This window comes from Elephas maximus, chromosome 27, assembly GCF_024166365.1.
Source record: "Elephas maximus indicus isolate mEleMax1 chromosome 27, mEleMax1 primary haplotype, whole genome shotgun sequence".
NCBI classification, from domain to species: Eukaryota; Metazoa; Chordata; class Mammalia; order Proboscidea; family Elephantidae; genus Elephas; species Elephas maximus.
This window is the reverse complement of record NC_064845.1, coordinates 12,467,622-12,493,416: the sequence shown is the minus strand read 5'-3', so window position 1 is coordinate 12,493,416 and position 25,795 is coordinate 12,467,622. Positions and strand designations below refer to the sequence as shown.

At 39.1% G+C, this 25,795-nt stretch overlaps 1 protein-coding gene across 16 annotated transcripts in view; it reads right to left on the bottom strand.

Annotated features, from left to right (window-relative positions):
- Nucleotides 1-25,795, bottom strand: part of NEK10 (NIMA related kinase 10) — a 243,915-nt gene that overhangs the window by 89,289 nt on the left and 128,831 nt on the right. The window contains exon 24 of one of the 16 annotated variants that reach the window (XM_049870760.1): nt 18,670-18,805. The exons of 12 other annotated variants lie outside the window; for them this stretch is intronic. In XM_049870760.1, the coding sequence (XP_049726717.1) occupies nt 18,670-18,805 (136 nt within the window). Of the gene's footprint in view, nt 1-8,972; nt 9,147-9,279; nt 9,340-18,669; nt 20,952-25,795 lie in introns of those variants that run through there. 3 more of the 16 variants (XM_049870762.1, XM_049870763.1, XM_049870761.1) reach the window with 3 other exon arrangements.

Below are 25,795 nucleotides of genomic sequence, written 5' to 3'. Positions count from 1 at the left end.
ATCACGCTCAATGGTAAAAGATTGAAAGCTTTCCCCCTCAGATAAATCACAAAACAAGGATGCCCATGTCACCACTACTATTCCACACTGTACTAGAAGTTCTAACCAGGGCAATTAGGGAAGAAAAATACATTTAACCAAGGAAGTGAAAGATTTATACAGTGAAAACTATAAAACACTGCTGAAAGGAATAAAAGAAGACCTAAATAAATGGAAAGAAAGCCTGTGTTCATGAATTGAAAAAATATTGTTAAGATGACAATACTACCCAAAGGAATCTACAGATTTCAACAGCCTTTCTTGCAGAAATCAAAAAGCAGATCCTTAAATTCATATGGGACTGCAAGGGGTTCCAAACAGCAAAAAACAATCCTGAAAAAGAGTCCCAATTTCTAAACATACTGCAATGCTGCAGTAATCAAAACAGTGCGGTATTGGTACAAGGACAGACATACAGCCCAATGGAATAGAACTGAGAGTCCAGAAATAAACCCATACTTGTACAGTCAATTCATTTTCAACAAGTCCATTCAATGGGAAACGAATAGCCTCTTCAACAAATGGTGCTGAGATAACTGGATCTCCACATGCAGAAGAACAAAACTGGACACCTACCTCACATCAGGAAACGCAGGTGGCCTAGTGGTTAAGTGCTACAGCTGCTAATCAAAAGGTCGTCAGTTCAAATCCACCAGCAGCTCTGGAAACTGTATGGGGGCGGTTCTATCCTGTCCCATAGGGTCGGTATGAGTTGGAATCAACTCAATGGCAATGGTTATTATTACCTCATATCATATATGAAAATGGATCAATGACCTAAGTAAAAGAGTTAAAACCATAAAACTCTTAGAGGAAAAGGTAAATCTTCGGGACCTTGTATTTATTTGGCAATGGGTTTTCAGATATGACACCAAAAGCATGAGTAACAAAAGACAAAATGGATAAATTGGACTTCATGAAAAAACTTTCATGTATCAAAAGACATTATCAAGAAAGTGAAAAGACAACCTACAGAATGGGAGAAAATATTTGGAAATCAGACATGTGATAAGGTTTACTATACAGAATATATAAAGAACTCCTATAACTGAACAACAAAAAGATGAACAAACCAATCAAAACATGGGTTGAACAGACATTTCACCAAAGGGAATATACAAATGGCCAAGAAGCACATGAAAAGATACTCAGCATCATTAGTTATCAGGGAAATTCAAATCAAAACCACAATGAGATACCACCTCACATTCACTAAGAAAAAAAAAATTCACTAGGATGGTTATTATCAGAAAAACAGAAAATAACAAGTATTGGTGAGGATGTGGAGAAACTGGAACCCTCATGCGTTGCGGTGGGAATGCAAAATGGTGCAGCTGCTGTGGAAAACGGTTTGGCAGTCCCTCAAAAAATTAAATATAAAATGTATGATTCAGCAATTCCACTCCTAGGTATACACCCAAGAGACCTGAATGTCATCAACAGATGAATGGACAGACTCAACGTGGTATTTATACACAATGGGATATTACTCAGCCATAAAAAGAAACAAAGTTCTAATACATGCTAGGAAATGGATGAATCCTGAAAACATTATGCTAAGTGAAATCAGCCAGACATGAAAGGACAAGTATCTATAACAGGCAAATGCATAGAGACAGAAAGATTAATGGCTCTATGGTCTGGAGGGAAGGAGGAATGGGGAGTTAATGCTTAATGGGTACAGTTTCTGTTTGGAGTGATAAAAGTTTTTGAAAAAATAGTGGTGATGGTTGCAAAACATGGTGAATATAATTAATGCCAATGAATTGTACACTTAAAAAAAAAATAAAGAAAAAAAAAGTAGTCTTCTTCTTCTTGGAAATTCTGTGAATGCTACCAGGTGATGGAGCCCAGGCTCTGCCGGATGGTGAGCTACACACGGCCCGGTTATCTCCACCACCCCTGTCCACAGCCAGCCAACTACCACACACGTGAGTGAGGCCACTGACCACCAGTGACCACAACACACAAATGAGTCCAGTCAACACTACGATGAACAATGCCTGCTGGACCCAGCCCCTTTTGACAATCAATCCACAGTATATTGAGGGGAAAAAAAAGTCATTGTTTTAAGCCACTAAGTTTTGAGGTAGCTTGTCACATAACAAAGGTGAACTGATATAACAGTTTTCATTAAATTCTCAAAGTTGTCCAAAGGTCCCTGAAAAAGATTTAGAATCATTTCTCTGGAAGTTACTAAGAATGCAGAGCAAAAGACAAAAAACACCATTGCCAACTGTCACAATGCTTCTGGGATCAAACTTCAAATATCCTAAGGTTAAAAAAGATTTCATAATTACAACTAAAAGCAATGACTAACCAAAAAAAAAAAAAAAAAACCCACAATCTGATCTCTAGAAGTCACACAGAAGGTTCTCTGAGAAAACCTACTAAAGTGTTTTTCACCTTCAAAAGCTACCCAGTCTTTGAGGAACATGGCTAAAGTCATTGCTTCAATCACTATTTGAAAATATATCATAGGGGATTTTTTGTGGTTATTGTTTATAAAACTACTGTAAAAATAATTCATTGTCTTGTAATACTTTCCAATTTCTCCAGTTTAGGTAGTCCAACCACATTCGGGGAAATATAGCTAGTTACAGGTAGTAATGATTCATTTGAGAGAAATAAATAATACAAACGCACATATACCCAAAATTTTAAATGGATTTACTTTGCAAAAAAAAACATAAAGGGAAGGGGGGGAAGGCTATCCCTGTGTAACCTGATTATCTAAAAAAGTCTCGTTAGTGGTAAAATAGAGAATAATTTATGTGAGATTTAACAAAAATAGGGGCTCTTCTGGCACAGATTAAAACACCTATAATTGTGAGAAAATTCACAGCATTGTAAATTATACTTCAATAAAAGCTTTTTAAAAAGTGCAACCAGGTGTAGTATAGAGTTTGGTAGATGGCAAAGAATAATGTATAGTATGATAAATATTTTCATAAGTAGGTAAACATAATTCATAATCAGCAGTCTTTGAAAAAGGGCTGAACCAAACTTTACCTGAGAATGACCTGTCTTTACAAGTGAGAAATTATTAAACAAATTGTTAGTGAAAACAAGGTGGGAGAAAGATGAGGAAGCAAGGATACTCGATCTAATTAAAAAAAAAAAAAAAAAGGAAGACAAATAGTTTAGATTTTAAAATCCCATTAATAGTTCCTCAAGGATATATAAACAATTAAGTTGCTAATTGCAAATGATTCTTAATTACTCACTCAATAAGGCAAACAATAAAATGGTGAACTTAGATCTCTTTCAAAACATGCTAAAATGTGAATGATTCGGTAATTCTCAAATGATTCAATACTACAACGATTTATATAAATTGGGGAGCTTCTTTCCTTTAAATGGGACAAAGTAAATGAAATAAGATGGCATATACAGTGAAAGCTGTGAGAGCCGGAACTCGATGGGACTGCGTTGTTTTTCCCGGTCTTGCAAGCTTTCCACCTTTGATAGCGTGCAGTCTTACCACTTTTCTAATGCTTGTTTTAGTGGAAAATACTTGAGTTTTCTTTCTCTGACAGATTCCTGCCTTACACAGGTTCTGACTTTCACAGGTTTTACCGGATAAAAATGCTGTACATGTAGACACATATATTCTTCTTTCCTAGACAAGTAACAGAGTCATCTTTGTTAAAACTCTAATAGTAGTTCCTGTTGGCTGTCTCTACTTCCTCACGGACCATCCATCTATCGATCCCACTATGGCCCAGCTCCTTTCCCCACTGTGCCGTTGAAATGGCTCCTTAGGACACCAGTGGGTTACTAATTGCCTCACTTGCTTCCGGTGACTTCCCCGAAGATTTTGACATTGTTGACTAAGTAAGATTTACTTCTTGAAATATTGATTTTTTTTTTCATTATTCACCAAATATTTACTGATCACCTCTGCAGTGCGATTGGTTACTTTTATGTGTGGCCTTGTTAGCCATGGTCTTGTAACTCCCACCCTGGTGACTGGGTGGAACTGTGATAAGGTAATTGTGTCCTACCAGGGGATTGGTCAGTTTTGCCTTGAAAGAGAGCCAATTCCCAAGAAAAGAGGAGGATCCTACCAACTAAAGCCATATGCTGACAGCTCCCAAGTCTAATCTCCATTCCATACGCCCCTCAGGTGCACACAGCTGGGCCTGAGCTGTGGTGGGCTGATCCATGCACTGGACTCTGTAATGACTTAACTATTATAAATTAGAGCTGAGAACTCATCTGATGTCAACAACCCCTTCACATGCTTAAATTTCAAGAGCTGTCTCTGAGATGTAGAAAAAGGGTCAGGGCACCCTTGTAGAACAAAAGCCGTGCTGCTCCACCAGGGAACTAGTCAGCACCAGGGAGATGCCTTAGACCCCGAGGTCTGTGTGGAGTCATGGTTGAACTCACAAATGTCTCACCTCACATACCCTCCTAAAAACAAGCATTTCTGCTCACTTTTCTACTTTCACTTTTGCTACCATTTGCACTTTAAACCCAGTCACTTCAAGCAAATCTCTGGCTTGTAGCTATGGGTGCGCACGTGTGCATACGAACTTCTTCTAGTCTGAACAATACAGGGCCAACTATTCTGCATCCCATCGAACCTTTCCAGTGTCAAGATCCAATGTTCCCATATCATCCGCTGCTCAGATTTGTCCCTAAGACCTTTTGTTATCATCACACACGGACAACCCACAGTTAAACTTAACCCTCCAAATGCTAGTACTTTCCACAGAAGATAAAATTATAATATTTGACAGCTGGGATTTCACAAGAACTAGTTAATGTACACAACTACCAAGCAGAAAGAAATACTAGGGGCTGAAGCAGATTCATCTGTAAAAACCCATTGCCATCGAGTCAGTTCCAACTCATACCAACCCAATAGGACAGAGTAGAACTGCCCCATTGGGTTTCCAAGGAACAGCTGGTAGACTTGAACTTCTGACCAAAAGAAGCAGCTGATCCCTTAACCACTGTGCCACCAGAGCTCCTCATCTGTATAAGGGTATGTGAAACTGGAGAAGAAATTAAAACTAAGAAATTGAAAAACTATCCTTGAAAAAGTATCTAATTGACAATATAATGATATAGCATCTTGGAAGTGGTGTCTGGAGACATCATAAAAGAAAATGTTCCCTTCACAAGTGTTAGGAAATATTAATAAAAGAATCTTGAGGAGTTTGGGAGATAGTGAGGCTAAATCTTTGGAGACAAGTTTCTTTTGTTGAAGTAATTCACCCAATAATATTTGCTTCACTGGGTATAGACAGGAGACGGATCTTTGCATCCCACTGCAATGTAATAATTCTGAGTCTATTAAAATAAAATACATTCAGCTCTCAGGTATTGGCTATCAAACTTTCATCTCCCTAGAGTGCCTTAAAAAAAAAGAGAGAAAGAGAACTAACTTATTGGTGTTAACTGAAAAGGAAACAAAGTAAATTTTAAGAGAATAAAAACCATCTGTTTGAGAACAAGTGATCCTCTATATAATCAAGGAGGCGAATCAGACCTGAGGGGACGTAATTAAATCTATATGCCAACAACTACCATTTATTTAGACTGAAAAGCATATTAAGCTCTATATTGGGATGATTCTGTGTAGAGCATTAAATAGCCTTTAGCAATATAGAATGGGTAAAATGTGTGCATGCGCGTGTCTCTGTGTTTGTCTGCCTTTCTGCATGTTTGTGTTCATGTGTTTGTGTATAGTTGCTGGAGGCGGGTAAAATGTTGCTGAGAAATGAATCAAAAAACAATCGCTGTTGTGTTGATGAGAATTAATGGGATGAGGAAAGCTGGGAGAACCCAGGGGTAATAGCAGTCTTGGTGCATTTTCTGGAAAGAGTGAGCAATGTGATATTCAGTGACAGGAGCAAAGCTATGCATAAAAGAACCTAGGAATAATGGTGAAACCAGTTGTGAGAACTGCCTGTATCTTGATCTTTTTCTATCTGGCCTTAATTATTTGAAGTATCCAAAGGAACTGTTAGACTATGGACTTGTTCCACTAAATCCAGAGAAGTTAAAGGGTGTCCTGATCAGGCCCATGATGTTCTCCACTTCAGAAGAGTGAAGAGACTGAGCTGGAGGCAGGACAGTTAGGCAAGGTGAGCCTCAACTAAAGCAGTAGCCAAGGAATGGGGAGAGGAGGAAATTCACAGGGCTTCAATCTGATTGGATGTGGAGGAGAAAGGGGAAGCCCTCCTTATGCTCCAGTGACTGGCTTAGGTGACTGGGTGGTGTATCAGTGACATTAACATACGTAGAGGACAAACAGGTATGGAGAAGGAAAAAACTAGATCAATTTGGAATACATTAAGACATGCCTGGGAGATCCATAATTGGGGCGTATTCTATGGTAACGTCATTCTGAATTACGACAATCTCTTAAAGCCTTAGCCTCAAAGACTCCATATGTAAGCCTGGCACCATGAAAATGTTCTCTGCTCACAGATACCTGCTGCCTTTAAGCAGGTAGTTAGAAAGAGTTGATACATAAACAGCTTTAAGTTTTTTCTTAACACATACTTCCTACAGAGGGTAAAGAGGATCGGAGGACATATTCAAGAGCCATAAAGTAATATTCTCAGCTGCTGAAAGAAACTAGTCACACCTTGAACACAGATTATAGAGCCCACCTGCTCCTAGGCTGCAGCTAGGGCTTTCAGCGTTAGTCAATAAAAATACAGGACACCTGGTTAAATTTGAATTATTCAAAGGAAAAAAAAAAAAGCAATATCTGAAACATGCTGTTGTTAGGTGCCATCAAGTTGTTTCTAATCCACAGCAACCCTACAGATGGAGTATAACTGCCCCATGGGGTTTCCAAGGAATGCCTGGTAGATTTGAACTGCCAATCTTTTGGTTAGCAGCTGAGCTCTTAACCACTGTGCAACCAGGGCTCCATTTGAAACATTCTTACACGCACACACACAAAAGTAGTATTGGGGACATATGCTAATTTCTTTTTCACTGTTCATCTGAAATTCAAATTTAGTTGGGCATCCTGTATTTTACCTGACAACCCAGGCCGCTGGTATACTCACTTTTGTTAGCACTCAAGTCATGCTTCTTCTAGAAAGGCACATGATTTAAACATTAAACATGGTTCCCTGCACTAATGACAGTCATGTATTTACATTGGGCATTTGAGATATATCTCAAAAAACATAATATATCTCTCATGTTGCATAGACATATGTATCACCATGCCTTAACACCAATGAGATCAACAATTAAAAAGTTCTTGCAAATATAAGCAGCATCTTTTTTTTTAATTGTACTTTAGATGAAGGTTTACAGAACTACCTTCTCATTAAACAGTACACATATTGATTTATGATATTGGTTACCAACCCCACGACATGTCAACACACTCCCCTCTCGAACTTGGGTTCCCTATTACCAGCTTTCCTATCCCCTCCTGCCTTCTTGTTCTTGTCCCTGTGCCGGTGTGCCCCTTTAGCCTCATTTTGTTTTATGGGCCTGTCTAATCTTTGGCTGAAGGATGACTTCAGGAGTGACTTCATTACTGAGCTAAAAGGGTGCCCGGACACTCACAGTTTCTCCAATCTGTCAGGCCAGTTAAGTATGGTGTTTTCTTGTGAGTTAGAATTTTGTTCTACATTTTTCTCCAGCTCTGTCCAGGACCCTCTATTGTGATTCCTGTCAGAGCAGACAGTGGTGGTAGCCAGGGCACCATCTAGCTGTACTGGACTCGGTGTGGTGGAGGCCATGGTAGTTGTGGTTCATTAGTCTTTTGTACTAATCTTTCCCTTGTGTCTTTAGTTTTCTTCACTCTCCCTTGCTCCCAAAGGGGTGAGACCAGTGGAGTGTCTTAGATGGCCGCTCACAGGCTTTTGGAAGTAAGGATGGCAAGACTGTTTCTCATATGCTTTGGACATATTGTCAGGGGGGATCAGTCCCTGGAGAAGGACATCATGCTTGGTAGAGGGTCAGCGAAAAAGAGGAAGACTCTCAACAAGACGGACTAATATAGAGGCTGCAACAATGGGATCAAGCATAGCAACAACTGTGAGGATGAGGCAGGGTCGGGCAGCGTTTCGTTCTGTTGTGCATAGATAGGATCGCTATGAGTCAGAACCGACTCAACGGCACCTAACAACAAGACAGGCTTTTTAGACCCCAGGAGCTACTTACCAAAGTAGAATGTAGAATATTTTCTTTATAAACTATGTTATACCAGTCAAGCTAGATGTTCTGAGATCATGGTCTCCATAGCTCTTAGCCCAGTAATTCGGCCTCTGAGGGAGTGTGAATGTGTCTATGGAGCTATAAGCAGCATTTCATAATGCAAAGCATGTACAAATACATGAAATGTTGAATCCAGGCCCAATGTTTACAGCAAGGAGCATATCTTTTTTATTTATTTATTATTGTACTTTAGATAAAGGTTTACAGAACTAGCTTCTCATTAAAAAATTAGTACACATATTGTTTTGTGACATTGGTTACCAACCCCACGACATGTCAACACTCTCCCTTCTTGACCTTGGGGTCCCTATTACCAGCGTTCCTGTCCCCTCCTGCCTTCTAGTCCTTGCCCCTGGGCTGGTGTGGCCCTTCAGGCTGTGTGGCTGGCTGCTTCTCCCTGAGGAAATTGCTGCTGAACACTACCGCCAGCTCATTGCAGCCACTCCTAGGAGTGGTGCCTGAGGGCTCCCAGCGATTCAGGTCTGGTAACTCCTCTCTGCTTCTGAACCGTCTCTCCCACCCCCTGTTGCTCAGTCCATTTTCTAACTTTGCCTTTGATGTTCAGGGCTCCTAGATTGTCATAAATATAATCAGTTCTTTGTTGTGAGAGGGATTGCAGGAAGCGTCTGGCTATTCCGCCATCCTGGCCCCGTATCACAAGACTGAGGTTTTGATAACAATTTAGAGAATAAAAGACAGAGATTTCTTTTAAGAAAATGGCTTACGTAGCTAAAGAAGCTGGCAAGTCCCAAAATCTGTGGGTTAGGCATCAGGCTGGAGGCTTCCGCTGACTCATATGGTTGCAAGGGCTGACGAACCCAAAGTCAGATGGAAGGCTGCTGGCTCCCAGAGCTTCAGAAGCTGGAGAATCCCAAACTCTGCAGTCAAGTGGTAGGCTGCTGGCTCACGTTCCAAAAACCAGAGATAAGAGGATGATGAGTTGGATGCAGGATCCAGAGATGGTGACCTTTGCCAGAACATCTGTATATACTGGATGCAGGCCACACCCCCAAGAAAATGTCCCTTTCAACAGGTTGGCTGCTCACATCAGATAAGAAAATGGAAGATGATCAGATAATATCTTCCAAACTGCTGAAAAGCCAAGTTAACACATAACCTTAACTATCACATACACTAACAAATTAGAGAACCTACATGAAATGGATAAGTCCCTAAAAAAAAACTAGAAATACATAAATTGCCAAGATTGGTTGAATAAAAAATACAAAATCTGAATAAAACTATAACAAGAGAGTGAACCATTATTCAAACAACTTTTCGTAAAGAGAAGTCCAGGATCAGATGGTCTCAATGGTGAATTCTGCCAAAACATTTAAAAAATGCCAATCCTTCATAAACTGTTTCAAAAAACAGAAGAGGTAGAACACTTCCCAAATCATTCTATGAGGCCAGTTATTAACCTGATATCAAAACCAGACAAAGACATCACAAGAAATGAAAACTACAGACCAATATCCCTTATGAATATGGAAGGATAAAATCTTCAACAAAATACCAGCAGCTCAAATCCAGTAACATATATATAAGAAGGATTACACACCAATAACCAAGTAGGACTTATCTCAGGAATGCAAGGTTGGTTCAAAATATGAAAATCAATCAGTAAAATATGCTATAAAATAGACAAAAAAATTAAAACCACATAATCATCTCAACAGATGCAGAAAAAGCATTTAACAAAATCCAACACTTTTTCATGGTAAAAACACTCAACAAGCTAGGAATAGAAGGAAACTTTTTCAACCTGCTAAAGGACAAATGTAAAAAATCCTAACATTGGACTTAACGGAAAAAGACTGAAAGTTTTCTCAGTACAAATAGTACCAAGACAAGGATGTATGCTCTCACCACTTGTATATTTAACATTGTACTACAGCTTCTACTCAGGTTAGGCAGGAAAAGAAATGAAAGGCACCTGTACTGGAAAGGAAAAAGTAAAATTATCGGTATTTGCAGATGGCATGATCTTTTATATAGAAAATCCTAATACACACACACACACACACACCCCAATTAGAGCTAATACAAAAGTTCAGCAAGGTTGCAGGATAAAAGAGCAATATACAAAAATCAATCATATTTCTAAACATCTGCAATGAACAAGTTAAGACATTCTATTCAAAATAGCACCAAAAAAGAATAAAATATTTAGGAATAAATTTAACAGAAGAAGTGCATGGCATACACTGAAAACTACATCATTGAAAGAAATTTAAAAAGACCTACATAATTAATGGAAAGGCATCTCATGCTCATGGATTGGAAGGCTTAATATTGTTAAGACGGCTGGGTTAGTTTCTATTGTTGTTGTAACAAATTACCACAAATTTAGTGGCTTAAAATGACAAGTTTATCTTACAGTTCCTAAGTAGTCTGAAATGATTCTCACTGGGCTAAAATAAAAGTGTCAGCAGGGCTGCATTTGTTACTAGAGGCTCTAGGGGAAAATCCATTTCTTCAGCTTTTCCAGCTTCTAGACACAGCCCACATTCCTTGGCTGTGGCTCTCTTCCAACTTCAAAGCCAGCAATGGTCAGTTGAGTCTTTCTCATAGTACATTATTCTGATGCTAATTTTTCTATCCCTGTCTCTTCTGCATTCAAGGATGTTTGTTGGAGCCTGGATGGCATAGGTGGTTTGTGATCAGCTGCTAACCTAAAGGTTGGCAGTTCAAACCCACCCAGCAGCTCCATATAAGAAAAGCCTGGTGAACTGCTCTCATGAAGATTACAGCCAAGAAAACCCTATGGAGAAGTTCTACGCTGTAGCACATGGGGTTGCCATGAGTCAGAATAGATTCAATGGTAATAGGCTTTTCGTGTTGTTTTGGGGGGGAGTCATTACACTGAACCCACCAAAATAATTCTAGATAATTCCAGATAATTCCCCTATCTTAAGGCCAGCTAATTAGCAACCTCAATTCTATCTGCTACCTTAATTCTCCTTTGCCATATAACAGCTTCACAGATTCCAGAGACTAGGATGTGGACATTTTTTCTACCTATCACAACGACAATACTCCCCAAATTAACCCACAGATTCAATACAGCTGGCTTTTTTGCAGAAATCGACAAGCTGATCCTAAAATCCATATGGAAATGCATAGGATGCAGAATAGCCAAAACAATCTTTAAAAAAAAGAACAAAGTTGATTCTGTCTGGAGCAAGGAAAAATGAAGAAAACCATGGACACAAGGGAAAGATTAGTCCAAAGGTGTAATGGGCTACAACTACCACAGCTTCCACCAGACTGAGTCCAACACAACTAGATGGTGCCTGGCTACCACCACCAATTGCTCTCTAGCAGGGATCCCAGTAGAGGGTCCCAGAAAGAGCAGGAGAAAAATGTACAACAAAATTCTAACTCACAAAAAAAAAAATTTACTGGTCTGACAGACACTGAAGAAACCCCAAGAGTATGGCCTTTTTAGCTCAGTGATGAAGTCACTCCTGAGATTCACCCTTCACCCAAAGATTAGACAGGCCCATAAAACAAAACGAGACTAAATGGGCACACCAGGCCAGGAGCAAGGACGAGAAGGTAGGAGAGGACAGGAAACTGGTAATGGGGAACCCGAGGTCGAGAAGGGGAAAGTGTTGATATGTCATGAGGTTGACAACCAGTGCCACAAAACAATATGTGTACTAATTGTTTAATAAGAAACTAATTTGCTGTGTAAATCTTCAACTAAAGTACAATAAAAAAAGGAAGGAAAAAAAGAACAAAATTGTAGGACTCACACTTCTTGATTTCAAAACTTACTACAAAGCTATAATAATCAAGAATGTTTGGTACTAGAATAATGATACATAAATCTCTGTGTAGTCCACACAGACTGATGGAATAGAATTAGTAGTCCAGAATAAACCCTTATATTTATGGTCAATTGATTTTTGACAGTGGCACCAAGACAATTCAATGGGGAAAGAATGGCTTTGTCAACAAACAGTGCTTATACCACTGGATATCAAAACGCAAAAGAATGAAGTCTGACCCCTACCTTACTCCAAGTACAAAAATTAACTCAAAATGAACCCAAAGCTTAAATGTAAGAGTTTAAGCTATAAAATTCTTAGAAGAAAACACAGCCATAAATCTTTGCAATCTTGGATTAGGCAATGGTTTCTTAGAAACAACACCTAAAACAGAGTAACCAAATAAAGTATAGATAAACTGGATTTTATCAAAATTTTAAAAATTGTCCTTCAAAGGACACTATCAAGAAAGTGAAAAGAGAATTCACATAATGGGTGAAAATATTTGAAAAGCATATATCTGTTAAGAGTCTGGTATTCAGAGTAAGTAAGAACTTTTACAACTCAACAATGAAAACAAGTAATCCTATTTAAAAATGGGCAAAAAATGCTGTTTAACGTCATTAGTCATTAGGGATATGCCAATCAAAACCGCATTGAGACACCATGTCATACGGATGGCTATAATCAAGAAGACAGACAATAACAAATGTTGGCGAGGATGTGAAAAAATTGGAGCCCTCACACATTGCTGATGCAGCCATTTTGGAAAATGGTTTGGCAGTCCCAAGAAAGTAAAACAAACACTTACATATTGAGGAGTCCAGCTCCAGGTCCAAATCCTATGTGTGAGTTTTAAGGCCCAACCATAGGCAACTGCAAAGCTTTGTCTGGCAGGCCTCAAGGGGTGAAGTTGGCCTCTCCACACAGACTTCCTTATGGTTTTCTGAAGGGAGCTGCACCCAAAGACTCAGGACCCTCCCAGTCTCAGCCCTACCAGTCATGCTTATATGCATATCTGCATTTCTAGGCCAGATCTCTGCATTTGGAGTCCTCTTTATCAAGGGCTGGCTGAGGCACTTCCCAGGTGCCTCCACTGAGACGTCCTTATTGGGGGCTTTGGCTGAGGCAGGTCTTGCATCTGCTAGTGACACTTCCGGGCAATGATAATGAATAGTTACATGGTAAAAATATAAAAACACGGACAGGAAGGATGTACACCAACTTCAAGATAGTGGTTACCTCTGGGGAGGAAAAGGAAAAAGAAGGGGGAGCAGCCTTCATATTTTTTCTTTTAAATTTTTTTCTTAAGTAAACTTAATAAAGGTAGAATGTATCAAACAAAACTGAGTGTGCATAAATGAATGCTTGTTATATTTTTGAAATATTCCATATTTAAAAGAATGAAAAATATTAAATAACAGCTCCAGGTGGTGGGTTATTATGTGATTTTAACTTTTTTCTTGACACATTTATGTATTTTTCAAATTCTCCCAGCCAACATGAATTTCTTTTACGACAACAAATAATACATGTGCTTTTCAAAAAAGTATTGTCTTTACTTAAGCAGAGAGCTATAAGCATATTTTTATTAAACTAATACATGTTTCCAAAAAATAAAGGAGTATTAAAATCTCATTTTTGTGTAAAAATCTCCACAGGTAGTTCAGTGCTGAGAAAAAATTCTTTTTCTAAATGCAAGACAAAATTTAAAGGCTGAAATTCACACATACCTCATTTATAAGTGCTAACAAGGAACTGAAATGCAAGTAATTACAGCTATAATAGTTATTCCTGCCGATTAAGGTCCTTTAAAAACATGACATTAAATAAACTAAGATTATCTGCATGTATTCACTGAAGCTATTATTTTAAATTACTCCGTGAAGAGGTGTATCTCACAATTAACAGATTTTTAGAGCTGGAACATTTAATTCAGTGGTTTTCAAGGATTTTCTAGAAATCTCTCTTCATCTTAAGTAATACACAGAAGCCCAAAATAGAGAAGAAATCAAAACTAAAGTGCTTTGCTTGAAGTAGGGGGGCTGAGTCTTGGCCTTGCTTGCTCCACAAAATATGTCCTCTTTCACACCTTTAACCTCTCTATCCATCAATGCCTCCTTCCTCTCTGAAGACAATTATCCCCAATTCTCCTGGTTTTAACCATGGTGCTCATTCTTGCATTCCTTGACAGGACAGTTTTCTCTACTGGCTGTTGCCATACAGCTCTGCTTGCCAACCCTTCCCCACCCTCTGCAGTCTTGCCTCAGTCCTCAACAAGCCCTTGAAACCACTCTCGGTAATCATTGCCTATCTGTAAATCCCAGGGCTATTCTTCAGTCCTTCACATTGAACCATTTGAAATCACTGTATGAAAACAGCAATTCTCAATACGTGGCCTTTCTGCAGTACTGGATGCAGCTGACCTTGGAAACTTTCTCATGTGTTGTCTAGTTTTTCCTTCTTTCCATCTCCTCTCTGCCTGTTCCTTCTAAGTGTCCTCCAAGCTCTCCTCTCTCTCTGTCTACCCCTTAAATGTTGGGGTTCCCCAGGGTCTAGCACAGCACTGGTCTGTTTCACACTCAGTTCCACCAAGATGCTGATGACCCCTATGTCTTTTTATCAGTCATGAACTCTCTTCTGGGCTCCAGAAACATATGTGGGTCACTTATTAGACATGACAACTTTGCTGTCTCAAAATCACCCACAAAATTGTGACATATTTTACAATACTACACATATATTTAAGGACATACTGAGTTCTGAAAAAAGAAGGTAAAAATTTACAAAAAGTGGGTCTTGCATGATAATATACTATGATCTGAGGAGTATGATTAACTCAGCCCTACACCCTGGAATCCAATATACAGAAGGAGATAATTTTTAATTTAAAAAGCATAAATGGTGGCTAGTTTTTGGAAGGAGTGAAAAGCAAGAGAGTAATTTAATCCCATAAAAACTCACTGCCATTGGGTTGATTTTGACTCATAGTGACCCTACAGGACAGAGTAGAGCTGCCCCATAGGGTTTCCAAGGAGCAGCTGCTGGATATGAACTGCCAACCTTCTGGTGAGCAGGCGAGTTCTTAACTACTGTGCCACCAAGGCTCCAGTCCCATAAATATCTTCTTTTCTAGTACTGGGGTTGCTTTTCTCTGTCTACTGGTCCCTTCTCCAAGGCTATATTAATCGGACTGTTTGAGACTACAAGGAAGAAATTATCCTGGGTGATTGTCAGGGAAGCACATGAGGGTGCAGAAAGGAGCATTGCTGGTTCTCTCTTATCTGTCCAGTTACTTGAGATCTCAGAGATTCTCAGGCTTGAATATGGGGGCAGCCTCAAGATCCACTAGAAAAATTCCTCAGCAGAATTTGGGATACATCCAGCGTTCCGGGAGCCCCTGGCATTCATGTTTCCAATCCAAGTATTAAATTAATAATCACATGTAGGCAAGATAGTAATTACTAAAGAGGTCTGAGAATTTAGGAGCTTCTCCTTCTTCACTGGGTGATGATGCCTTTATTTTGCTCATTGCATTCTAAGGTTGTAAGCTAATGATTCAATGATTAAGTTGGCTGTATTCTGTTCCATAACCAACAATCTAATTTCTAACATAATTGGCCAACTGTGGCAGATGTATGAGAAGTAAGTAGTAATTCACTTTAGGACATTCAGAATTACCTCACCCCCCTGCAAAAAAAAAAAAAAAGGCAAAGAGAGTGCAAGAAATTAAAACTACATGCCAATAACCCTCATGAACAGATACAAAAATTCTTGGTAAAATATTTTCAAACCAAGTCCAACAATATAAAAAGAATAACAAGCCATGATCAAACAGAGCTCATTCTGGGAATGCAAAGTTGGTTCAATATTCTAAAATCTATCACTGTAAACCACTGTATTAAAAACCCAAACCTGCAACTGTTGAGTCAATTCTGATTCATAGTGACCCTATAAAACAGAGTAGAACTGCCCCATAGGGGTTACTAGGCTGTACTCTTTACGGAAGCAGGCTGCCACATCTTTCTCCCATGGAGCAGCTGGTGGGTTCTAACCACCAACCTTTTGGTTAGCAGCTGAGCACTTACCACTGCACCACCAGGGCTCCTTATCCACTGTATGAACAGTCTAAAAAATTTTTTTTAAAAAGACCTGATACTATCAATTGATGTAGGAGAAGCATTTGGCAATATTCAAATTCAATTCATGGTTATAACTCTCAGTAAATGACTGAAAAAGAACTCAACTTGATAAAGGCCACCTAGAAAAAATCTACAGCTAACATCATACTTGAAATATTTAATGTTTTTCCCTTAGATGAGAGGGAAGGCAAGGATATCCACTTTTACCACTCCTATTCAATATTGTACCAGAATTCCTAGCCAGTATAAAAAGGCACTCAGGAAATCAAATGATGTGTTGCATTGGGCAAATCTGCTGCAAAAGACCTCTTTAAAGTGTTAAAAAGTAAAGGTGTCGCCTTGAAGATTAAGGTGCGCCTGACATAAACTATGGTGTTTTCAAACACCTCACAAGGAGGCAAAAGCTGAACAATGATCAAGGAAGACCAAAGAAGAATTGACGCCTTTGAGTTATGGTGTTTGCAAAGAATACCGAATATACCATGGACTGCCAAAAGCAAAGGAACTAGAATAGACTAAGCAATTTTTCAAAAGAAGACTAAAGTTGGAAGAATCACACTATCCAACTTTTAAGACTTACTCTAAAGCTAAGGAAGCAAGACTGTGGAATTGGTGAAGGTGTGAACAAAGAGATCTCTGGAACACAAGAATCCAGATATAGACACACACATATATGGCCAAATAACTTTTGACAAAAGTACAAAGCAATTTAATGGATAAAGACTAGTCATCTCAACAAATGAGATTGGAACAGCTGAACATTCATATGAAAAAAAAAAGAACCCCTTAATTTCACAGCTTATTACAAAAAATAACTCAAAATGTATCATAAATTTAAATGTAAAATATAGAAGTCTAAAACTTCAAGAAGATATATGAGAAAATCCTCATGATCTGGATTTAGGCAAAAAATTATTAGAATTGACACCAAATGGGCACTCCATAAAAGAGAAAATATCAAAACAAAACGTTACTGTCTTAAGCCACTGAGATTTAGTGGCTTCTCTGGTGCAACAGCAACCATTACTTACCCATACATTTGATGTACTTATTATCATCAAATTTTTAAATAAAAGGCGTTAATTTACATAGGGTATTGAAGATAACAAGAATCGATGTATAGGCACTAACGTTCCAGAAAAAGTGTTCTTTCTACCAGTTGTTAGTCGAAAGTAGCATAATCGTCAATTAAGAAAAATAAAATATAGTCACACAGCCAAATTTTGTTTTTACAGATTATGTAGGGAGAAGGAAATCAATTCTCTAAAAAAAGACTTCCCATTTTAAAAATAAAGTTGCAGTACGCTATACAAACATAAAGCTGAGAGTTGAATGTTATTACCAAATATTAATAAACAAAAATGTCAGTTATTCTGGTACTAAACTAAGAAAAGACATTAACCAGCACTGTACTGAACATATGACAATGCTTTCAACAACAGATATCTAAGAGTTTCACCAAGATCCAAGATCGAATTCCGACCTCATATTTGTATCCACCTCCAACCAGCCTCACAGTCATGATACCCCTGGGAGTTGCTTCCACCCCTCAAACCTAGATGTTCACAGGTAACTAAATTTCTTTAATCCTCCATCCTACACTCAAACTTCACCTTGACCCTGATGAGTCTCTCTACATCGTTTCCTAATCTGAGCCATGAGCCCATCTCTGATGACCCACCCATTGCCATTGAGTGGATTCCAACTCACAGCGACCCTATAGGACAGAGTAGAGCTGTCCCAAAGGGTTTCCAAAGCTGTAATCTTTAGAGAAACAGACTGCCACACCTTCAACATCTAACAAAAACAACACTCACTGATTTGACACTACACTGACAGGAGATTCCAGTTTGGTGACCCAAAGTTGTTGATCCAAATTTTTCTACGTTATTTATTTTATTGAAGGAACACATACACTACTTAGTATGAACCAAGGACTGTTCAAAACACGTTACAAATATTCACTTACTTAGTCCTCATAATAATCACAATAATATGATTCTGACTCATATTCACCTTATATGACAAAGTACAACTGCCCTCTAGGGTTTCCTAGGCTGTATTCTCTATGGAAGCAGATCGTTAGGTCTGCAGAGTGGCTGGTGGGTCCAAACCTGAACCTTTCAGTTAGCAGCCAAGGGTTTAACCATTGAATCACCAGAGATCCTTGCTTAGAAGTCTGAATTAAATTGGAACTTTGAAGAAAGAGAAAAGAAATTTAGAAGGAAAGACTTGAATCTTTCAGTATAAGAAGAAGAATTAAATGGTGGGTTGTAGCCAGCTGCTGCTTTGTACTGCCAGGAAAATCCCAAGAGAATTTCAAGGCATAAGACAAGGACTTTAATTAGCCACAAAAAATAAAAACAAAAACTTTTGGTTTTTTGGCTAAGAAATGTTCATAGGCCCAAAACAGTGAAAAGGATTTATAAATCACCATCTTTAGAGACTTCTTCTCCCTTAACTTGTCATGAAGATGGTGAAGAATAAAACGGATGAGTACTTACTAGGTCTTGGCTCCAGGAAAAGGATGTGGACTTGATGTTCTTCTTCAGATTTCTCTGATCCCACTGTTTCACAGTCTCTATTAAGAGGACCGTTATTGTTGTCAGGTGCCGTGGAGTCAATTCCGACTCAGTGACCCTGTGTATGACAGAACAACACACTGCTGGTCCTGTGCCAGCCTCACAATCATGGCTATGTTTGATCCCATTGTTGCAGCCATTGTGTCAGTCCATCTCACTGAGGGGCTTCCTCTTTTTTGCTGACCCTCTACATTACCAACCATGCTGTCTTTTTCCAGGGACTGGTCCCTTCTAATAACATGCCCAAAGTAAGTGAGATGAAGTCTTGCCATCCTCGCTTCCAAGGACCATTCTGGCTGTACTTCTTCTAAGACAGATTTGTTCATTCTTCTGGCAGTCAGTGGTATATCCAATATTCTTCACCAGCACAAATTCAAACACATCAGTTCATCTTCAGTTTTCCTTATTCATCATCCAGCTTCACATGCATAGGAGGCAATTGAAAACGCCATGGCTTGAGTCAGGTGCACTTCAGTCCTCAAGGTGACACCTTTGCTTTTGAACACTTTGAAGAGGTCCTTTGCAGCAGACTTACCCAACGCGATGCATCTTTTGATTTCTTGACTGCTGCTTCCACGGGCGTTGATTGTGGATCCAAGTAAAATGAAATCCTTGACAACTTCAATCTTTTCTCCATTTATCATGATGTTGCTTATTGGTCCAGTTTTGAGGGTTTTTGTTTTCATGCTGAGGTGTAAGCCATACTGGAGACTGTAGTCTTTGATCTTCATCAGTAAGTGCTTCAAGTCCTCTTTTTCAGCAAGCAAGGCTGTGTTATCTGCATATGGTTGTTAATTAATCTTCCTCTAATTCTTCTTCATATAGTCTAGCTTCTCAGATTATTTGCTCAGCAGACAGATTAAGAATGATGAAAGGATACAACCCTGATACACACCTTCCCTGATTTTAAACCACACAGTATCCTCTTATTCTGTTCAAACAACTGCCCTTAGTCTATGTACAGGTTCTGCGTGAGCACAATTAAGCTTTCTGGAATTCCAATTCTTTGCAACATTATCCATAATTTGTTATGATCAACACAGGTGAATACTTTTCATAGTCAATAAAGTACAGGTAAACATCTTTCTGATATTCTCTGCTTTTAGCCAAGATCCATCTGACATCAGCAATGATATCCCTCATTCCACATCCTCTTCTAAATCGGGCTTGAATTTCTCACAGTTCCCTCGATGTACTGCTGCACCTGCTTTTGAATTATCTTCAGCAAAATTTGACTTGTGTGTGACATTAATGATATTGTTCAATTATGTCCCCATTTGGTTAGATCACCTTTCTTTGGAATAGACATGTATATGGATCTTCTCCAGTCAGTTGGTCAGGCAGCTGTCTTCCAATTTTCTTGGTATAGATGAGTGAGCACCTCAAGAGCTGTAACCGTCTGTCGAAACATCTCAGTTGGTATTCCCTCAATTCCTGGAGCCTTGTTTTTCACCAATGCCTTCAGTGCAGGTTGGACTTCTTCCTTCAGTACCATTGGTTTTTAATCATATCCTACCTCCTGAAATGGTTGAACGTTGGCCAATTATTTTTGGTGCAGTAACCCTATGTATTCCTTCCATCTTCTTTGATGTTTCCTGCAACATTCAGTACTTTGCCCATAGGATCCTTCGATACTGCAGCTCGAAAACTGAATTTTTCCTTCAGATCTTTCAGTATGAGAAATGCACAGCATGTTTTTTTCCTTTTTGGTTTCTAACTCTAGGTCTTTGCACATTTCATTATAACACTTTACTTTGTCTTGCCAAGCTGCCCTTTGAAATCTTCAGTTCTTTTACTTTACCATTTCTTCCATTCGTTTTAGCTGGTCTACGTTCAACAGCAAGTTCAGAGTCTCTTCTGACATCCATTTTGGTCTTTTCTTCCTTTCCTGTCCTTTTAATGACCTTTTCTTCACGCATGATGTTCTTGATATCCCACAACTCATTTAGTCTTTGATCATTAGTGTTCAATGCATCAAATCTATTCTTGAGATGGTCTTTAAATTCAGGTGGGATATACTCAAGGTTGTGCTCTGACTCTTGTGGACTTGTTTTAACTTCCTTCATCTTCAGCTTGAACTAGTATATGAGCAATTGATGGTCTGTTCTGCAGTAGTCCGTTCTGCAGTAGTCCGTTCTGCAGTGGCTCCTATCCTGATGACTGATGATACTGAGCTTATCCATTGTCTCCCTCCAGAGATGTAGCTGAGGAAGAATTAATACCTTTGAATTACAGTGTTGTCAAAGAATACAGAATATTGAATATACCATGGACTTACAGAAGAATGAACAAATCTGTCTTGGAAGAAATGCAGCCAGGGTGCTCTTTAGAAGTAAGGATGGTGAGACTTCATCTCACATACTTTGGACATTTTATTAGGTGGAATCAGTCCCTGGAAAAGGACATCATGCTTGGTAGAAGGTCAGTGAAAAAGAGAAAGATCCTCAACGAGATGGACTGACACAATGGCTGCAATAACAGGTTCAAACATAGCAAGGACTGTGAGGATGGCGCAGAAATGGGCAGCGTTTCGTGCTGTTTATACATGGGGTTGTTATGAACGGGAATCAACTCGATGGAATCTAACAACTTCGAGGATCTTTAAAGATACCGAATCTTCAAGCATCCCATTTCATTTCTGACAGCTTCCAATTTTCCTTGATTTATACTTGTACATTCCACGTTCCAATTACTAATGGATGTTTCAGCTGTTCTCATTTTGAGTTGTGCCACATCAGCAAATGAAGATTTCCAAAGCTTTAACCATCCAAGTCATTAAGGTCAACTCTACTTTGAGGAAGCAGCTATTCCCCAGTCGTATGTTGAGCGTCTTCCAGTCTTCCAACCTGAGGGGCTCATCTTCCAGCACTGTATCAGACAATGTTCTGCTATCCATAAGGTTTTCACTGGCTGATTTTTTTCAGAAGTAGATTGCCAGGTCCTTCTTCCAAGTCTGTCTTAGTCTGGAAGCTACACTGAAATCTGTCCATCATGGGTGACCCTGAAGGTATTTGAAAAACTGGTGGCATAGCTTCCAGCATCACAGCAACGTGTAAGCCAGCAAAGTACAACATATAGATGAGCTTTCGGACTAAGAGAGATTACAAAGAAGGACTTGGAGATCTAAGAGGACCATAATGGGAACCAATTAGCTATAACTACAGTGAGAACTCTAGGCAATTAAACAAGTGGATTACATTCACCCCATGATTACACTCCAGCAATTAAATGATTATCAGCACTGCCTACTCTGAGTCATAAACACAAACTAAATTCAGATCCAAAAGCCTTGAAATTTCTAATTGTACACGTCCATCAACTGCCATTTGTCTGCAGTGATGGTAAAAATTAAAAAATTTAAAAAATATATATATATATGCAGACATCACCCATTTTTTAATTTGTATTCAAGCCAAATAGCACCAGATTTTAAAATTCAAGTATATAACTAAATTAAGTAATTATGGTGATTTACCAAAGAAGGATAATACAATCTCTCAATTATAGTATGTAATTACAAAAATGCCTTTCTCTAAATATCAAGTCACATAAAAACGTGTACTTTTCCTCCATAACAACACACTGATAAAAAAGCAATTAAGCAACTTCCTAGCAAACACTGGATAGTCTTTACCCCAGGTAGTAGGCCCTCTCAGAGAGAATACTCTTTATCTGCATCCAACTTACAGTTATTACTGTCACATCTATTTGTAAATCATCATTATACCATCCGCCTTGTATTGCTATCTTATTTGCAAAGTCAGTGCAGGCAGTGGAGCCCAGCCCTCTGGGGCAGAGGGGCAGAAAAACTCTCCGTGTGAAATCGTGAAAGAAAAACATTCTCAATTCCAACTAACTATGACGAAAACCTAAAAACAGTTGTCGGGGACTGTTTTAATAACTTCCAACTCTTAACATAGAAGAGTATGTACAGAAGGACATGGAAAAAAATTAAGTTTGTGAAGACAGTTGTCATGGATTGTATTGTGACCCCAAAAAATACATGTATCAGTTTGGCTAGGCCGTGATTCCCAGTATTGTGTAATTGTCCACCATTTTGCCATCTGATGTGATTTTCCTATGTGTTGTAAATTATAACTTTGTGATGTTAATGAGGTGGGATAGACAGCAGCTATGTTAATGAGGCAGGACTCAATCTATAAGATTGGATTGTGTCTTGAGCCAATCTCTTTTGAGATATAAAAGAAAGCAGAGAAACAGGGGGAACCTCATACCACCAAGAAAGCAGCGCTAGAAGTAGAGCACATCCTTTGGACCCAGGATTCCTGCACGAAGAAGCTCCTAGTCCAGGGAAAGATTAAAGAGAAGGACGTTTTTCCAGAACCGACAGAGAGAGAAAGCCTTCCCCTGGAGCTGACGCCCTGAATTTGGACTTGTAGCCTATTAGACTGTGAGAAAATAAATTTCTTTGCTAAAGGCATCCATTTGTGGTATTTCTGTTACAGCAGCACTAGATAACTAAGACAAGAATAGAGAGGATCATGCCTTTGGCTTCTACCTGGCAAGTACAAGGACTTTGAGGCCTGAGGCCATCCTACAATCATGTCTACACTGCAGCAGTCAGGACTTTAAGGTGTAGGTTGTAGCAGAGGCTGTTTGTAGGTGCCCTACCCACATCTCTTAACTCTTCCAAGCACACTGGCCTGATTTCCAACTGTTTAAAGGTTTGTCTGAGAATATTCATTAACCCCTTGACCTTCTCTGCCTGCAGCACTGACAGGCCCCAAGGGGTGATGAATTAATGTACACTGGGAACAACCCTCACCCAATGACTGATAAAAGCTGGTGTATAAATACCACAGCTCTCTCCCTTTGGGTGGGATAACTCTAAGTTACATGTTTTACACCAGTTCCCATGCTTCTCAGCAGGGTGCGCTCAGCTGCCCACAGTGGTAACTTATCGGCTGCCTACTCTTTCCTGCCTCAACTTCCCACTCCCCTACACGTTTCCTAGCACCACCTCCAGAATAAATCATTCGCACTTCAATCTTACATCAGGGCCTTCTTCTAAAGAGACCCAAACAAAGAGATAAGTGAAAGTAACCCAACAACCTTAGAGGAATTCACTGATGGGCACCTGTAAGAATAGGAAGAACAAAGCTACAGCTGGGTCTCAGGGGAAAATGGTAACTAAGAACTGAACATTGCTAGAACTCTCTGATTTTCTCTGTGTGCTGACCTCATTCTTTCAGACTGGACTCCTCCAGGGCTAGGAACATGGCCACCCAACACTCTGTGGGCTCTTGCCTCCCAGCTTCTGCTCTTTACTGAGCTCCTGCTCAACATATTCTCAGGAAAGAATTCTAATTGGCCCAGCTTCAATGAGAATTAAGGAGACGTTCCTAATCATGTTATTTTGGGCAACAAAGGTATGAATCCTAGGACTAGCCCACCTTGGGACAAGTGCCAAGTCTGGATAAACCAAATATGGTCAGGGAGGTAAGAGGTCTAAAAAAGATAAAACTTACTAAACTATTTAAACCATGTACTTTAAACCATGAAGTGGGGGGATGAAATGTTTCCCTGAAGAATGGGGCTGTTGCTCCCATACAAATGAGCTAATATTGACTGAATACCTGATATACTCCAGATAGTACTGCTATCTATCTTTTTTTAAAATCTGTATAACACATAACACTCTTATGGGGTAGGTACTACCATTAAAAAAAAAAGAAAAAAAACACCAAACCTGTTCCTGTTGAGTCAATTCTGACTCATAGCGACCCTATAGAATAGAGTAGGGCTGCCCCACAGGGTTTCCAAGGAGCACCTGGTGGATTCGAACTGCTGCCCTTAACATTTCAGATGAGAAAATTGAGGCCCAGAAAAATTAAGTAACTTACCCAAAATCAAATAGGAAGGCACAGAGCCGGGATTAAATCCAGACAGTCTACTTCTAGAGTCTACGCTATGTCATAGTAGCTCATAAGAAAAAAACCACCGGCTCCACACTATCTTCTCTCACCACTGTTGCTCCGGGGCACTGTTTACTATGTTTACGGATGAAGTAGACTTTGTTATAAAAGGTACAAATGAGTTCAGAGGAAATAAGGTGAGGAGCGGCTGCTAGACTGTCAGGTAAATGGGTAATTGAGGAAAAGAAAAAAACCCTCTTGGAAAACTAGAGTGGTATGACTGTATTAGCTACTGTATGTAAAATCTTTAAAACTGAACCCCCAAAATGCGTGGATTCTGGAAGAATCTCCCTTCTGAAAATAAACATTTTTAAATGGTTGAGTGTTGCCAACATGTATCAAAGTTACCTGATGGTCACATTTTCAAATATTTATTTTGACATTTTATTATAGGCCATAATAGTGTCACAGTCTGACAGTTTGTTTTGTTTTTAATGTGTATTTAAAAAAAAAAAAAAAACCCTTCCCCAAAGGGCAGCTTGAATTCCAAAGTAATGGACCCCCAACTATTATCCTACCATTTCAGAGAGAACAATTTCTGGCCTTTCAAAAGAAGGCTTTCTTTTATTGGCATTATGTCATTGCTTCTCCTAGGGTTGTTATGAACACTCTGAAATGTCAAGATTAAAAAATTAATATTACTATAGAGTATTAGCAGAATTAGCTAAATAATTATGAAATAAATGTTAAAAATCACAGGTTGTTGAAAAGGAATATATGATTGTCAAGGTCACTTGGTATAACTCAGTCATAAGGATAATAAAAAAAACAAGTACAAAACAGCTAAAATATTTCCGAACGCCTTTTTTACTGATTCGGTATTTTGGCGCTCTTATTTCCCTATTGTTTATACCCTCCAACTTCACCCACTCTCTCCTTTCTCTGTTTACCCTTATAACTGCTACCTTTTCTCTTCTTCCTGAATTCTGATCTCCTGTTACCGTTTTGAAGGAGTCCTCAGCTGCTAACCAAAACCTCGGTGATTAAAACCCATCAGCTGCTCTGCTGGAGAGATGTGGCATTCTGCTTCCATAAAGATTACAGCCTTGGAAACCCTATGAGGCAGTTCTACTCTGTCCTATAGGGGCGCTAGGAGTCGGAATCGACTCAAC